This window comes from Cervus elaphus, chromosome 13, assembly GCF_910594005.1.
Source record: "Cervus elaphus chromosome 13, mCerEla1.1, whole genome shotgun sequence".
Classification (NCBI taxonomy): Eukaryota; Metazoa; Chordata; class Mammalia; order Artiodactyla; family Cervidae; genus Cervus; species Cervus elaphus.
In genome coordinates this window covers 32,182,917-32,198,461 of record NC_057827.1, presented here as the reverse complement: position 1 = coordinate 32,198,461, position 15,545 = coordinate 32,182,917, and the positions used below count along the sequence as shown (strand labels likewise).

General features: G+C 48.2%; 1 protein-coding gene across 1 annotated transcript in view; it reads right to left on the bottom strand.

Moving 5' to 3' along the window:
- TARS3 (threonyl-tRNA synthetase 3) overlaps positions 1-14,234 on the bottom strand; it is a 42,200-nt gene extending 27,966 nt beyond the window's left edge. The window contains exons 1-6 of the mRNA XM_043922562.1: positions 13,880-14,234; positions 12,673-12,732; positions 11,363-11,559; positions 4,569-4,692; positions 2,926-3,047; positions 1,616-1,733 (exon numbers count right to left, since the gene is read on the bottom strand). Of these exons, the coding sequence (XP_043778497.1) occupies positions 1,616-1,733; positions 2,926-3,047; positions 4,569-4,692; positions 11,363-11,559; positions 12,673-12,732; positions 13,880-14,182 (924 nt within the window). The 5' untranslated portion in view covers positions 14,183-14,234. The remainder of the gene's footprint in view (positions 1-1,615; positions 1,734-2,925; positions 3,048-4,568; positions 4,693-11,362; positions 11,560-12,672; positions 12,733-13,879) is intronic.
- Between the last annotated feature and the right edge of the window lie 1,311 nt (positions 14,235-15,545).

Here is a 15,545-nt window from a genome sequence, read left to right as displayed (position 1 = left end):
ACAGTAAATGATATTATTACATTAAAAAACTTAGCAGACACTTTTCTGCTTTCATCATTATTACTATTGTGCCAGATACTTTGTATTAAATAACTACTTAGAGGAGGTAGTTGTTGGGAGAAAAAAATGGATTTGTATGATCTAACTGTTGTGTACTTACATGTTAAAATCAAGTCATTTTTCTTCACAAAGTTTTGATGGAGTTTAGTTCTCAACCCAAAGAATGCGAGAAAATAATTGCAAATCATATATCTAATATGAGATTAATATCCAGAGTATATAAAAAACTCCTACAGCTCAACACCAAAAAACAAACAACCCAATTAAAAAATGGGCAAAGGACTGAACAGACACGTCTCCAAAGAAGATCTACAAATCACAACAGGCTTGTGGAAAGATGCTCTCACCAGCCATTAGAGAAATACAAATAAAAACCACAATGGGGTACCTCCTCACACCCACTGGAATGGTTATTTTATTTTTTTGAAGGGAAAGGGAAGGGAAGAGAGAGAAAGAAAAAGTCAAATTAGCAAGAATACAGAGAAACTGGAACGCTCATGCTGGTAGGAATGTAAAACAGTACAACCACTGTGGCAAACAGTATGGCAGTTGCTCAAAAAATTAAACACAAGATTTCCATATAATTCAGCAACTCCACTTCTGGGTATACACTAAAGAACTGACAGTGGGGACCTGAACAGATACGAGTACACCCAGGTAGTAACATTTTTCTTAGTAGTCAAGCGATGTCCATTGACAAAGAGTGAATAGATAAAAGGTAGTCCATCCATACAGTGGAATGAATATTATTCAGCCTCAAAAGAGGAAGGCAATTCTGACACTTGCTACGACATGGATGAACCTTGAGCACACAACACTGAGACAGGCCACTCAGAAGGACGATTACTGTGTGATTCCACCTGATGAGGCCCTGGAGCAGTCACTCTCAAGGAGATGGAAGGGGTGGGGAACGGGGATTCGGGGTAACTGCTGGGAGGTGCAGAGCTCTGGAGATGGGTGCTGACAGTGACTGCACAACAGTGTGCGAGTACTTAACGCCACAGAACTGTCCACTTAGAGCGCGACTCAAACAGTAGTTTTTATATTTTGGATAGTTTACCACACACAGAACAAAAGCAGCTGCAACTTTTACCAAATCCAAATCTACTTTTTAATTCAAGCCCACGAAACTAACAATACTGCACGCACTCTCAAATTATGTTTTCTTTGACATTTATGATTTTAAAAATAAAATTTAGAAGATATTTAAGTAAATTAGTTTGAACAATAAAAAGAGAAAGTTGAAGTTTTACACAGGTTACTCCAGGCTAGAATCTATTTTAAAAACTAGCAGAAAACCCCAATGAAAAGAGGAAAAGCCAGAATTTTATATGGTATTATTAACATTGTTAAATTCAATAGCTGGAGTACTAACAACACTCAGGATTAATCAGATTTATAAAACACAAATGAACACTATTCTCCCGGCCCTTCACCTACTTATATCTGCATTGCAAATTTGAACCAAGCGTTAGGAACAATGTGGTGAGCAGGGACTGACCATTTGTTTAAAGCAGTGGTGTGCTATCACTGCTCAAGTCCCCCCCGTAATCACCTTGAATAGGTCTAGGAGGACCTCCGTGCTGACTTCCAGTCTCTCAAACGGCTGCTGCTCTTTGATGATGGTCTGGCACATGCTCTCCAGCACCGGCAGCTCTGTGCTGGACACGGCCCTGCAGGGAAGATGCAACAGTCGCCACAGACGCTGGGATTGCACCTGTGACCTGAGGCCCTAGTCATCAGCAGACCAACTTTCTCCCAGAAGAACGTGGTGCTCTACGGTCCGGGACTTCAGAGACTCAGCATGTCCCCCCAACCCCCACTCCTTCCCTCCTCCACCATCTGTGCTCATGTCCCTCCAGTCTCATGGGCCACACCCCTCCACCCCTGGGCCCAAGGCTGCCCCACAGAGGCCTGGGATGCTCTGGGACAGCTCCCTGCCATCCTCCGTCACACCCTACTTCCAGGTCACTGAGCTCTCAGCTGAGTGCCCACCTGCTTGTCCCACAGCTCTGTCACCTCCCGCAGCAAGTGGTGGTGCGTCTGTTTCCGTCTGTCTCCCCCGACTGGATGGCTGAGCCCATGAGGACAGGCTGATCTCCACTAGGTAGTCAGCAGCACCAAGCCCAGCACACAAGAGGCATCTACACATTCTGAGATGACTCTGGTGGGTAGGGGTGCTCACAGAGGACGAGCTGGCTGGGCTAGGAGAGGAGCTACAGAGCACTGGGCGCTCGGGCAGCGTGGAGGTAACAGCTGGAGGTGGAGTGAACCATAGGAAACCGGGCTACAGATGCCAGGGGTCTACGCTAAGGCAGAAGGAGTGAGAAGGGGGGTCAGGGAGAACTACTGAGGGGACAAAACAGGCAGAACTGGATGGAGTGACAGGGTGGGGGATGAGGACCAGGGTGGGGTACGGAGGACCCTTGGGTTTCAGTTTGACAGCTGGGAAGGTTTCCATATAGACTAGTGAGAGGTAAGGAGGGCTGAGGTGGGTGACCTGTGGCTCGGGAGTTCATGCACAGACCTAGGGAATGTGAAACCTCCAGAGACTGGCCCCTCTGGCACCAGCCATGGGATGTATGGCTGGGGGGCACGTTGCCCTTGACCATCACGGCGAGGACTACCTGCTCTCCGGGGATTAACCTGACCACTCTGGTCTGAATCGGTAGTCTGCCCTAACAAGCCTCAGGTCAGATAAATAGTGTGTCATGTCTTTCTTGAGGAAAGAAAGAAAACCACTTGAGAAGTTACCCTTAAATCTACACTCATAAAAAATAATAATTTTCACAAATGGTTACCCCCTCTGTAATCATGTCCTGTATCAGATACTCAACGCACTGACAAGTAAGCTCTCAGGGTTACCTGTCTTCCAGGTACACATCGTAGTGAAAGCCACCATCGCCAGGTGGGCTGCAGCACAGGAGGCCCCCGTAGTGGAGCTCCAGGGCTTCCCCGAGTACGTGGGCGCTGGAGTGCCAGTATACCTGCGGAGCGACAGAGGCCAGGCCACAGCTGCATCATGGGAAGTCACCAGGGGGACGCAGGGACGAGTGAGCATGTGGGTACAGCATCAGGTGACAGACCCCAGGACACAGGCAGTGTCGTCTCTGCAGACTGCTGAGACCCGCCTGTTTCTGAGCCCTCCCTGGAGCCCACTGTGCCCCCACCCTACCCCCCACCCCACCAGCAGGCTATGTGCTTCTCCTGCAGCCTTACTCTGAGCAGCGCTGAGCCCGGCTCCTAAACCACTTCCTTCTGGGCCTCAACCATGAGCAGAAGAGAACTGGACCATGAGCAGAGCAGCCACCCAGAGCTGGTTCAGGCCCAGTGCAGAGGGCCGCCTATGAGTGTGAGCACCGGCCCCCTTCCTCCTCCTCCTCTGGCCAGCCTTTCTGAGCCAGAGATGCGGCCACAGTGGCTGTTCCTGACATCGCTCACGTTAACAAGATTTTGCGTCTACACAGCAGTCTTCCCACACTAAACAGCACGTGGCCATGAAGTTTGAAAGAGGACTCAGGAAGGCAGAGGAGTCTCTTGGAAGGAAAAGTTACTGAATCATCTGAGCTCTGCATACTATTAACATGGTACTTTTGTGACAAGGTCACCGGGTCTCGCCTAGATAATGTATACCAGGGCTGGGGCTGGAGCCTGGGAGGTAACATTCTCATTTTCACGAGCAACCACAACTATTCTGGAAGCCCTACAGCATGACACCAGGTGCCAGGGGTGGACTGATCAGGCACTCTAGAAAGATTTCCCGTGATAATATGATAAATGCTTTATCTTTCATGATGTCACTGAACACAGGGGGACAGAATGTCAAAGAGGCTGACCCCTCTGTAGAACATTAAGGTTGGTGGTCCCCTGTCCCCACCACCCATATTTCTGACAGACTGAAGGCCCTTAGCAGCCCACTGTTAAAGAACCATGTCTGCAGGTCAACCAAGAGCCCACCTGTGTGGGAAACTGCTCAGGTCTCAGCAGGATTCTGACCTCAGGAAAGGGTTAAAACCACCTGCTAGGCCAGCTACCACAGCTGCTCCGGGTTGGCTCCTACTTGATGCTCTCCAGAGGCTGACATTACCTGAAAGCATCTAGCTGTTTGATTTGCTTACTAACTATCCCTTCCACCTGTTGTGAACTCTGCTGCCCACAGGATTGGCACATGCACCCAGCATCTTGGACGCTGGTCAGCTGACCAAGGAAATCAACACAGGTTCACAAGTTCTAGGGTGGCATCTGGTATGAAGCTAGGTGACAGTTGTTAGTGTTAGTCCTTAAGTGAGAAAAACTAACACATATATGCAAGCTATGTATTTCATTACATATTTTGTTCATGCTCTTTATGAATCACTTTTAAATATGGTGTCATGTTAGATTTATTAAACACCAAACTTAGAAAATCACAAAACCCACTGTTCTACCCTTTAGTGTGTGACTTTGTACATGGTACATCTGACAACATAAACACCTAAAGTGTGGTCGGCTGGTTTTCAGACACTTACAGCCTGGGCCTCCTCATTCTCAAAGGTGAGGAGCTCCACGGTGGCGTCCCCTTCCAGTGGGCGGTCTAGGTCCCACAGCTCCCCGTTCACTTTGGCCACCACGGTGGTTTCTGCTAGCTCCTGACTGGGGAGAGGACAGTCATGTCGGGGTTAACCCATCACAGACTAAAGCTATTCCTTAAAACAAGACATGAAATTAATTTCCAGGGTTTGTTTCTTTCTTAAGTGGAAAGTACAAATGTAAACTAATAGGATAGATCTTTTTTTAATTTTTGTGATGTTTAAGTACAAAAGAAATATGATTTGTTCACTGTAAAAATTCAGAAAACAGAATGCACAGGAATAAAATCACATACATCTTACCACTCAGAGATAAGTACTCACAACATTTATACATCAATATAAAAACTTTGAAAGTATTACTCTGCTTATGTTATCTGATATCCTACTTTTTAAACTTTGGCTTCCCTGGTAGCTCAGCTGGTAAAGAATCCACCTGCAATGCAGGAGACCTGGGTTCAATCCCTGGGTTGGGAAGATCCCCTGCAGAAGGGAAAGGCTACCCACTCCAGTATTCTGGCCTGGAGAGTTCCATAGACTGTATAATCCATGGGGCCGCAAGAGAGTTGGACACAACTGAGTGACTTTCACTCACTTTTTAAACTTAACAGCAAACCACGACATTTTCCCCAACAGCAGACAGACTTGTAAAACATGCTACCTGACAGCTGCAGTAGAACTAAGATTTGCCCAATGAACCCACTATTGCTGGGCATTTCGGTTATAATTTGAGGGTTTTGCTTGTCTTGTTTTATTTTGGCAGTGACAAATAATGCTGCAGTGAATATTCTTGAATATTCATTGAATATTGAATACATTTTAGTTCCTGACTATTTTCTGGGGAAAATTCTAGAAGTAAACTTTTGGGATCTGAACTTTTAACAACTTAACTGGACAACATTGCCAAATTTCCCTACCAGGAGAGGGCCTAAGAATACCTTTCTCTGTGCTCTCAGGGAGTACAAAATTATGTCTTCTTGGCAATGTAATGTTTTCATTTGTATTTCTGTGACTGCCCTGAGCCGGGGCACAGCCCTGTGGTTAAGAGCACACACTCTGGGGTCAGGCCAACCTCAGGCTGAACCCTGAACAATTTACTCAGCTTTTCTAAGCCTTACTTTCCTTATCAGTAAAATGGGAATTACAGGACCTTCTTCATATATTTATTCTGAGGATAAAATAAAGTGTGGGCTTCCCAGGAGGTTCAGTGGTAAAGACTGCCTGCAATGCAGGAGATGGCAGGAGACGCGGGTCGATCCCTGGATTGGAAAGATCCCCTGGAGAAAGAAATGGCAACCCACTCCAGTATTGTTGCCTGGAGAATTCCATGGACAGAGGGACCCAGGCAGACTAGAGTCCACAGGGTCGCAAAGATCCGGACATGACTGAGCAACTACACAACAACAAAAATAAGGTGTACTCATAATCAGAACTTAATAAATGTTCAGTACTACTGTCAAAGGAGTAGAATCTCATTTTCCTTTCTGCTGGCCGGGTCAGGCAGCTCAGGGCCCCTCCAGTCCATCATCTCCATCCTCTACAGTCAGCATCTGGCTGGCCCTGCAGCAGAAGGGGGCTGTGTGGCTAAGGTGGAGGAGATGGGCAGAAACACGGCTGCATCTCTGCCTTTAGACTATGCAGGGCACCAATCCACCCCCTCCCGGCCCTCTGTGGATAGAACACAAGTGAGTTACAACCTTTGGACCACACAGACAAGGCAACACCGTACCAGACCACCCAGCAGCCACACGGAAGGACTTCAGGTCCCCAAATGAGGGTATGGAGAAGTGCTGCCCCCCAGCCTGGACCCTGCAGCCCCTGACTGCTCTCAGAGAGATGCTGACCACATTTAAGCCACGGAGTTTTCTGTGGCCTCCACTGCAGCAGTTTGGCCTGTGTCTTAACTAACACAGAACAAGGACCTGGAAGTAACATGACAAGTTATATGGCACTGGCTTAGCAGATGGGCAGCGGCTACAAGGAGAGACACTAAGATGCGCAGAGCTAACAACCATTGTTACAGCACAATAAAGTATCTCGTAAGACTTGCAGGCAAAACATCTGCTCACAACGCCTGTAGCACATGAGCAAACAGATATGAAAAGGCAGAATGTTGGGATATGCCAGGGAACTCCTGTGGCTTTTAGCAAAAAACTACAGAGGATGAGATGGTTGCATGGCATCATCAACTCAATGGACATGAATTTGAGTAAAACTCCGGGAGATAAGTAAGGACAGGGAAGCCTGGTGTGCTGCAGTCCGTGGGGTCACAAAGAGTGGGATACAACTGAGCGACTAAACAACAACAACCAGACCAAGAGGGCTTCCCAGGTGGTGCTAATGGTAAAGAACTGGCCTGCCAATGCAGGAGACTTAAGAGATGTGAGTTTGATCCCTGGGTCAGAAAGATCCCCTGGAGGAGGGCATGGCAACCCACTCCAGTATTCTTGCCTGGAGAATCCCGTGGACAGAGGAGCCTGGTGGGCTACAGTCCATGGCATCACAACAAGTCAGACACGACTGAAGCAACTGAGCATGCACACACCAGACCAAGGGATGCTCAGGTGAAACCTATTTTGCTTGCAAACAGAGGTGGCAAGGGGACAGGCAGTGACAGCCCTTCTCAGAGTCCACACAGGGACAGACAAGATGGGTCCGTCCAACTGCACAGGTCAGAGTAAGGGAGCCACTCTCCCCTGGCCTATGGTATGTCTAATCTTGGTCCATTAAATGAAGGAAGAGACAAATGAGTCAAGTACAAAGTCAGGGAATAAGAGGGTGAGAAGTTCCGGTCTAGGAGAACTCTTTAGGAAGATTACTCTCGTGTGAAACTGATTAGAAGCTTCCGGTGAGAGGCCTACTTCAGTTAACTGCTTGAGGGAACTGTTTTGCAGAACAAACCATAAGCCGCACTCACAGACACCCATGACTGATCCTCAGAGGAGCCCTGAGACCCCCCACCCCCACCTTCACCATGTGCACCAGGGGAGCTGCACCAAACACGCAGCCTCTATACCCAATGGCTGTCCACACTTGAGACATGGCAGGTGAGGGCAAGGGATGACAATGTACCTTCCAAACTGCAAAACCAGGCCCAAAAGAGGACAGTGGGCAATCAAGCTACTCTCAGAGAACAAAGGGTGGCCAGACAGGCCAACCCAAACCAACAGGACCCGAGAGCTCCTGAACACTGCCTCGATGTCAGCTGCACCGGTCCTCTTTGTTCCAAATGTCCGTGATTGCATTTATCCCTCACTGTAACCCATGTGACACAAGCAGCCTTGTCTGTTAGTTTGCTTGCAGCCGGCTGATGGGCAGAGCGAGGAGGGCGGTTGTGTGGTTCACCTAAAGTCAGTCCCGGGCTTTCTGCTGCCACTGGAGGTGCCTGGAGTCCACTCACAGGGGAGGGAGGAGGGACGGTGGGGCATGAGGCAGGGGGCTACTCACAGAGGTCTGGACATCAAGGGACACGGGCGGGAGACACTGGGCCTGATGCTAAGAGTCTTCTCTCCCGTGGCAAGAGCACCTGGGCTGGATATGCGTTGGGTCAGTAGGAGCTGTGTCTCCATTTTCCCACAGCTCGGCAGAGCCTGTGACTCCGTACGAGCTCACAGCCCCTGGGGGATTAAAGTGTGCCACTCCGGGGTCTTAGACTCAAAGCACCCTCATTCTTCAGCCGCTCCTCCCCTGGCCTGTGAGCTGGTCCATGGGTGACACACAGCCTGCACCCCAGATACGGACAAACCCCACTTAAGGGTCAGCTGAGTGACAAGATGGTGAAAGGGGGACCAGGGTCCATGAAAAACGGCCTGGACCAGAGATACCCGCCAGCAGGCTTCCGCCACACTGTAAGGGGAGAGTAGCATGTGTCTTATGTAAGCTTTGGTCTCCGAGGGGCTTCTTCCGGCAGCAGTTTAGTCAGGAGCCCCAAGGGCACTGGGAGCACAGGTGACTGACTGACTCCCAAGGGGCCCGGAGCGCTGCTCTTCTATCGAGCTCCCAGGTGATGCCAGTGCTGCTGGTCTGGGGACCACAAGCCAAGAGCTACTCTTCACTGAGCTATCAAGTGTCCTTTGCCCATTTTTTTCTGTGGGGGTGTTTTCTGAGGATAATTGGCTATGTATAGGATGACAGGGTCAGGGCTGGGGTTCAAACATTTAAGAAAGACACAGCACCTCTGCGTCCACCCCTCCAGCAGGGCCAAACGCTATCAATATTAACTGCTATTAGTAAACCTTTGATAGACCAAAAGATATTATAATACACAATTAATTTGCATTCTTAAGACTTTTTTTTCTTCTGAAATTTTCATCATTTTCCTATTAATATGAAAAACTATTTAAGGAGTGATCATTTGTTTTATATGGTGCATTTTTTTCACATCTGTCATTTCCCTGTCTGTGGTGTCATTCTTACACACAGCTATTTCTCCAAAGTGATTTCAAATCTTCCCATCCTTGCCTGAATGATCTGGACCTTACGCACTGCACTTCAGAAGGCCTACTACACTCCTTCAGAACAGGAAGAATCATCTATGCAATCTACTCTCAGGAAACCAAGGCAACAGGCAGAATAACTTTATAAAACTATTATTTTTAACTTTATTTTTGTATCCAGCCACCTCACTGCACCCTTACCCTTATGAGTTTTTCAGTTACTTCTCTAAGTCACATTTTTAGAGTTTCCTCCTTGTTTAATTATCCTAACTGCCTGAGTTGAATTCTCAGGTCATTTCATTTTTTCTTATTCGATAATAAAAGCCTTCAGCAATTCAAATCTGTTTCTGATCACCACTTCAGATTTATTCCACAGATGTTGAAATGTATTCTCCTATAATAAGCATTTTCTGAGACTTCCTTGGTGGTACAGTGGTTAAGACTCTGAGCTCCCAATGCAAATGGTTTGATCCCTGATCGGGAAGCTAGATCCCACATGCTGCAACTGAGAGTTTGTTTGCCACCAAGACACATCACAGTCAAATAAATAAATAGTTTTTTAAAAAAAAGAAGTATTTTCTAAGAATATTCCTTTCTATTCCTAAGAATATTTGTTTTTATTTCCCTTCACCTGAGTATCCTGAAGTCTTTCTTTCAATTTCCTAGTTTTGTTTTGTCTTGTTGCCATTTAATGTTTACTGGGTTCACAATGGATTGCATTTTGCTCACAGAATGCTAACTGTGTGTTTCTGCATCTTATTCTGAGGAGATGAAAGCACAACCACATGTCCCAAGAGAGAAGGCACCATGTTGGCCACAGCACAGAGACCAGGGAGTAGCCATGAAGCCCACCTTAAATGTTACCATTCAGACCATGTCATCTTAACTTTGACCTATTTGATCAAGAACTGAGACAGGTATATTAAAGCCTGCTACTCTTGAGTTCTTATAATTTTGCATTTCTGGTGTGATGCTACATTATATAACTCATAAAGGGGTGTGAAAAATTGCGGATTACACTGTTCTTCTATTTTAAAAATAAGTCCTAGTCTCCCACTCGATGAGTGTATCCCTGAGTTCTGCCACCTGAAGGTAATATCATGACCTCTGCTTTCTTCTTATCAGGTATGTCTGACATGGCTAGGTCCATCCTTTAGCTCTGGACAATTTTACTTTGTAGACAACTCCTGCAACCCTTCTGTCATCAAACTCGAGGGTGGTTTTGACCTGGTGCCTGTGGAAATGAACATCACTGACAGAGCAACAAAGAACATGGCCTAGAATGAAATGACCTTGTTTGCCAAGCTTGGACCATCTCTTCAGCGCAGGGCAGCTCAGACTTCAATCTGACAACATGCATATGACTCTCCACGAGGAGACAGAAGGTTACTTTTGCCTCAAAGTCCAATTTCCCAGTGCATCTATCCATCTCTCCTGGAAAGCACAGGAACAGATGGGAGGGCCCTGGAGAGTATATGATGTAATAGGATAAAAAAAACACAATCTTAACCATAGCTTTCAAAGGAATCTGAGGATTTGAATTGTCGAAAAGTTTGCTTTTTAAATAATAAGTTTATTTACATGGCAGTTCTGAGCTACAGCTTCCACAGAATTTTATATAATGCCAGGAATTAACATTAGTCAGAATAACGTAACTTCACTGAAGTGTCTAAATTCTAGGAAGATGAAGGCACCTATTCCAAGTCTGATCATAGCTCTAACACACACATCTTCAATCTATAATTAGTAAGCCTTCTTTGCACATTTCTAGAAAGGTTTTAATTTTCAGAGTATCTTCCATATACATTTTTTCATTTAATCTTTACAACCTTATAAGGTAAATGATGAAAGTATTATCATTTCCACTTAAGATATAAGAAAACAGGCTTGGACAGCTGGAGGGATCTGCCCACACTGGTCCAAAGACTCACCCATGGTTATCTACTGGCAGAAGAATGGCTTGGAGTCAAGTCCGACAAAAGACCTGTAAAATCTCATGGAAGTATCTTGATGATAAAACGAGTCAACATCATGTCGCCTGTCAAGGATTATAGGTACTTTTCTCTACTACGTATTTTTATTAGAACTCTAAAAGTTGGACACTTTAAAGAGAAAGAGACTGTGTTCTGACATTCAATTACTTATTAAATGGCCTCTTTAGAAGCCAAGAGGGAATAAATAAACTGATTACATTTAATTTATTCAACTAAGATAAAAATACTTCAGCAGCCCCAAGAACACACCCTCACCAAGCTCTGGCGCAGCACTTAATATTATCTGCTCCACACTATGGTTTACCTAATTTCAGCAGCCACCTGGTAAGGCGTTGTTTTCCAAGCTTCCCCTTTCACTGTTCTCCCATCAGCCACTCTTACTGTGATCACATTGCTTGAATCTCCCTTCTTTTCATAAACGGCAAGTAAGAGCTGATGATCTTTCTTCAATATTTCAAAAAGCTTCAATCTTTCCTTCACAAAATTTGGTGGTTTCTTCACCTGAAAGCCATAAGAATACAGAATATGGTAAGGTTAACACACACAGCCGACTTTTTTTCTAACTGCTCAGCTCTAAATAAGCCTCACCCTCCTCAGCAGGCCCAGGGCATCCCCTTGCACCAGCCCCTAGGCTCTGCTTTAACTCCCACCCTCTAGAGACTCCCCTCCACAGGGCTCACCCCCTCCCAACTCAGTGCCTTCATGCACCTGTCTGACTCTGTGACCCCATGGACTGTACCCACCAGGCTCCTCTGCCCCTGGAATTCTCTGGGCAAGAATACTGGATTTCCTTTTCCAGGGGATCTTCCCAATCCAGGGATTGAAGCTGAGGCTCCTGTGTTGGCAGGCAGGTTCTTTACCATTGAGCCACCTGGGAAGCCCAGGTCTCACCAAGCCACGCAAAGCCCTCCTCTTCCAACTGCTATACCCACTGGCATCGCCCTTCTCTGCACACTTAGCAAGTGTGTGCACAGGGTCACACAACTCAGCCCTTAATTGATACACTATCTGACTTTGTTCTCTAGTTGTTTCTCCAATGTGTCTGAACTCCTCAACCCCAGGGATCCCTGTGAGGCCAAGTACTCCTCCTCTGCTCCTACCAAATGTTGATGTGCTTTATCAGTTCTCTCCAGTTGCTGTAATGACTTATATTAAAAAAGCAACAAAGTTTCCTTAACACAAAAGAAAAGCTCTGCTGTCTTAATTTAGACTAAGCAGTGCTTTATGGCTATGTGGCTGTCTCATCTCTAAGTTAAGACAGCTATTTTTTTTTAATCTTTATTTATTTATTTTTGGCTATGCTGTGTCTTTTTTTCTGCACAGGCTTTTCCCTAGTTTTGGTGAGTGGGGGTTACTCTCTATTAGAGGTGCATGGGTTTCTCATTGCAGTGGCTTCTCTTGTTGTGGAGCATGGGCTGTAGGTGTGCAGGCTCAGTAGTTGTGGCTCCCAGGCTCTAGAGCTACAGTTCATGGAGTCACAAAGAGTTGGACACGACTGAGCACAAATACACACACACACACACACACACACACACACACCCCTGGGCAATTAACTATATAAGCGTATTTAAATTACAGGTAGTATTCTATATTATTTCCACAGCAATGACTTACCTCATTGTCAGGCTCGATCTCCTTTCTAACGTCCTCTTCTGGGCTTTGACTAGGAGGAGGCTGACAAACAAATGGAAATAATAAACAACTTATACCAAGGACCACAAAGAGCAACAGGTTTGAAGTCTAAGGAAGGGGAGGGACAGGTCGGCAGGCAGCAGGCATCCCATGTGAGAGGCTCTCCTGACCACCACCTTCAACCCTCAACAGGTAAGTGGTTTTCTTGGGTTCAGTCCTTCCTGACTGTGCACTTTCACACACTCTTGCTAAGTGCACTTAATATATTTTGCTCTTTAATGGTTCCCCCACCCCAAATCTTAAACAATGTCCCTGGAAGTCGGTTGCAGAGCTGTCATCAGCGATTTTAAATGCACTGTTTCAGGAAGGTGTTACCCAGGAATACCCAGTCCCCTGGCAAAAAAGTGAGGAGCATCCACAGTCTGAGCCACAGTAAGAACTTAAAATGCCCTACGTCACTGGAAGGTAAGTGAATCAAAACATTAACATGCATGCGTGCTCAGTCGCTCAGTCATGTCTGACTCTTCGCAACCCCATGGACTGCAGCACGCCAGGCTTCCCATCTCCTGGACCTCACTCAATCTTAACGTCCATTGAGTCGATGATGCCATCCAATCATCTCACCCTCTGTCGCCCCCTTCTCCTCATGTCCTCAATCTTTCAGAACACTATTAAGTGACAAGGTTAAATACGCAAATCTCAAGACATACCTCCCCCCACCTCCCCGCCTCGGAAACAAGGCAAGGACCAAACACCCCAAGTCACCTGTCGTCAACAGGTCAGGCCAGCCATTCATCAGAACGAAGGGGTTTCTATAGGGAGCTGCTGCTCTTCTGCCCAAGCAAAGAACACTGAGTTTTAAACACCGCAGCATTTTTTTCAAAGAAAGGAGAACCCTATTTCTGCCACTTAAGAAAATGAGTAGCGGACAATTTAGAAGAGCTGAGACATCACTGCCTTAGGTCAGCCTGGCGATCGCTGCAAACGCAGCGGCCCTGGGGTGCCTGGCCTGCGGTGGGCTCCGGGTCCGAGAGGGGTCGTGGGGGGGACGGGGAGGAGGTCCGGTCTCAGCACCTTCCTGCCGCCCATTGGCCCTCAGCGCACCCGCACCTGCCGCTCCCCCAACCCCTGGCCAGCAGCGCACGCTCCCTGCCCCGCCCCGCCCGGCAGTCAGCCCCCTCCTCCGTACCTGCGCGCCTGCGGCCCCGCGCCCCGCCCCCGACCGCTCAGCGCCCTCCAGCCTCGCCTGGTGGCTCAGCTCCTCCTCAAGGCACAGCCGCAATCGGTGCAGGCGGTGGCGCAACTCGCGGTTCTCTGCCCGCAGCTGCGCCACCTCGCGCGTGAGGCACGGCCCCTCGGCCTGGCAGCGGTCCGGCGCATTCAGCTGCTCGTCCCTCAGACGGTGGACCTCCGCCCACAGCCAACGGATGTCCTCCTCCTGCCGCGCCAGGCGCGACGCCACCGCCTCGGCCGCAAGGGCCTCGGCCGCCATGGCAGCAACCTCGCCTCCCACACGCACCAGCGCCACGCGTGGACAGCCGGCAGCGAAGGGGCGCACTGCGGGGGCGGGGCACGGCCGGCGCTATATAAACGGGGGGGCGGGGCTCCAGGGCACGGTGGGGCTGGTTGTACACTGCAGGGGCGGGGCGATAGGAGCTGACGAGAACGCAGGTACTGGATGGGGCTATAAGAACTGTAGGGGCGGGGCCATGTGGAAAGGTGTGGCCGGCTGTGCACAGCCGGGGTGGGACGATAGGCTCTGGGGAGGCGGGGCCATAGGACCTGTAGGGGGCGGGGCGAAGGGAAGAGGCGGAGCTAAAGGCAGCGTAAGGAAGGCGGGGCAATGGGAGGGGTGGGGCCGGTTGTACACTGCAGGGCGGGGCTACGGAACGAGGGGCGGGGCGGTGGAGAGGGGCAGGAGCCAAGTAAGGGGCGGGGCAGGTGGACCCAGGTTGGGCACTCTTTTGGGGGGAGACCACCGGGTACCGGCAGGCCGGCCAGTAGAGCGGCGTTGGCCCTGAACAGGTTCAAGGTACCTTCAGAGCTACCAGTATGTTCAGTTCAGTTCAGTCGCTTAGTCGTGTCCGACTCTTTGCGACCCGGTGGACTGCGGCACGCCAGTATGTTGCCAAAATGCAAATTGTCCAAAACCTTGGGAACATCTCCCTTCCCAGAATGGTTCTTGTCTTTCCCCTCTCAAATGCTGGCAGTCACCATTCTTTTAACTTGCCCCCAGATTCTAAAAAGTGGCCATTGAGAACTGAGCTTCTTTGGCCTGATGCCAAGGCTGGCCAAGTGTAGAGGCCATGGCACTGGGGCACCCAGATCGCTACAAAGATTTACATCTGATGATACAAAATTGCTAGTGCCTCGAGAGTAGGGCAAGTGCCACATAGGTCTTTGTGTCCCTCATAACCATGAGCACACACCCTCCCATAAAAACAACACAGATTGGTTTTTATTAACATTCTTACAGCTTGGGATGTGGCAAACCTTGTTCTAAGGTCTCTACACAAGTATGAAGTCCTTTAAAAGATACTTATATTGAGAGACACAGCCATTTATAGGTGGAGAAACTGAAGCAAAGAGAGCTTACATGATCAAGAGTGGAGGGAGGGATAAGCAAGTGAAGCACAGAGGATGTTAGGGCAATGAAGCTCCATCTGATCCTGTAATGACAGACACATGTTATTATGTATTTTCCAAACCCACAGAATCTGAAACACCAAGAGTGAACTATGCACTCTGGGTGATAATTACATGTCAATGTAGATTCATCCTTGTAACCAAGGTACCCCTCTGGTGGGGGATATTGATAATGGGCCAGGGGGAGGCTGTGGGGGGGGGCAGCGGGT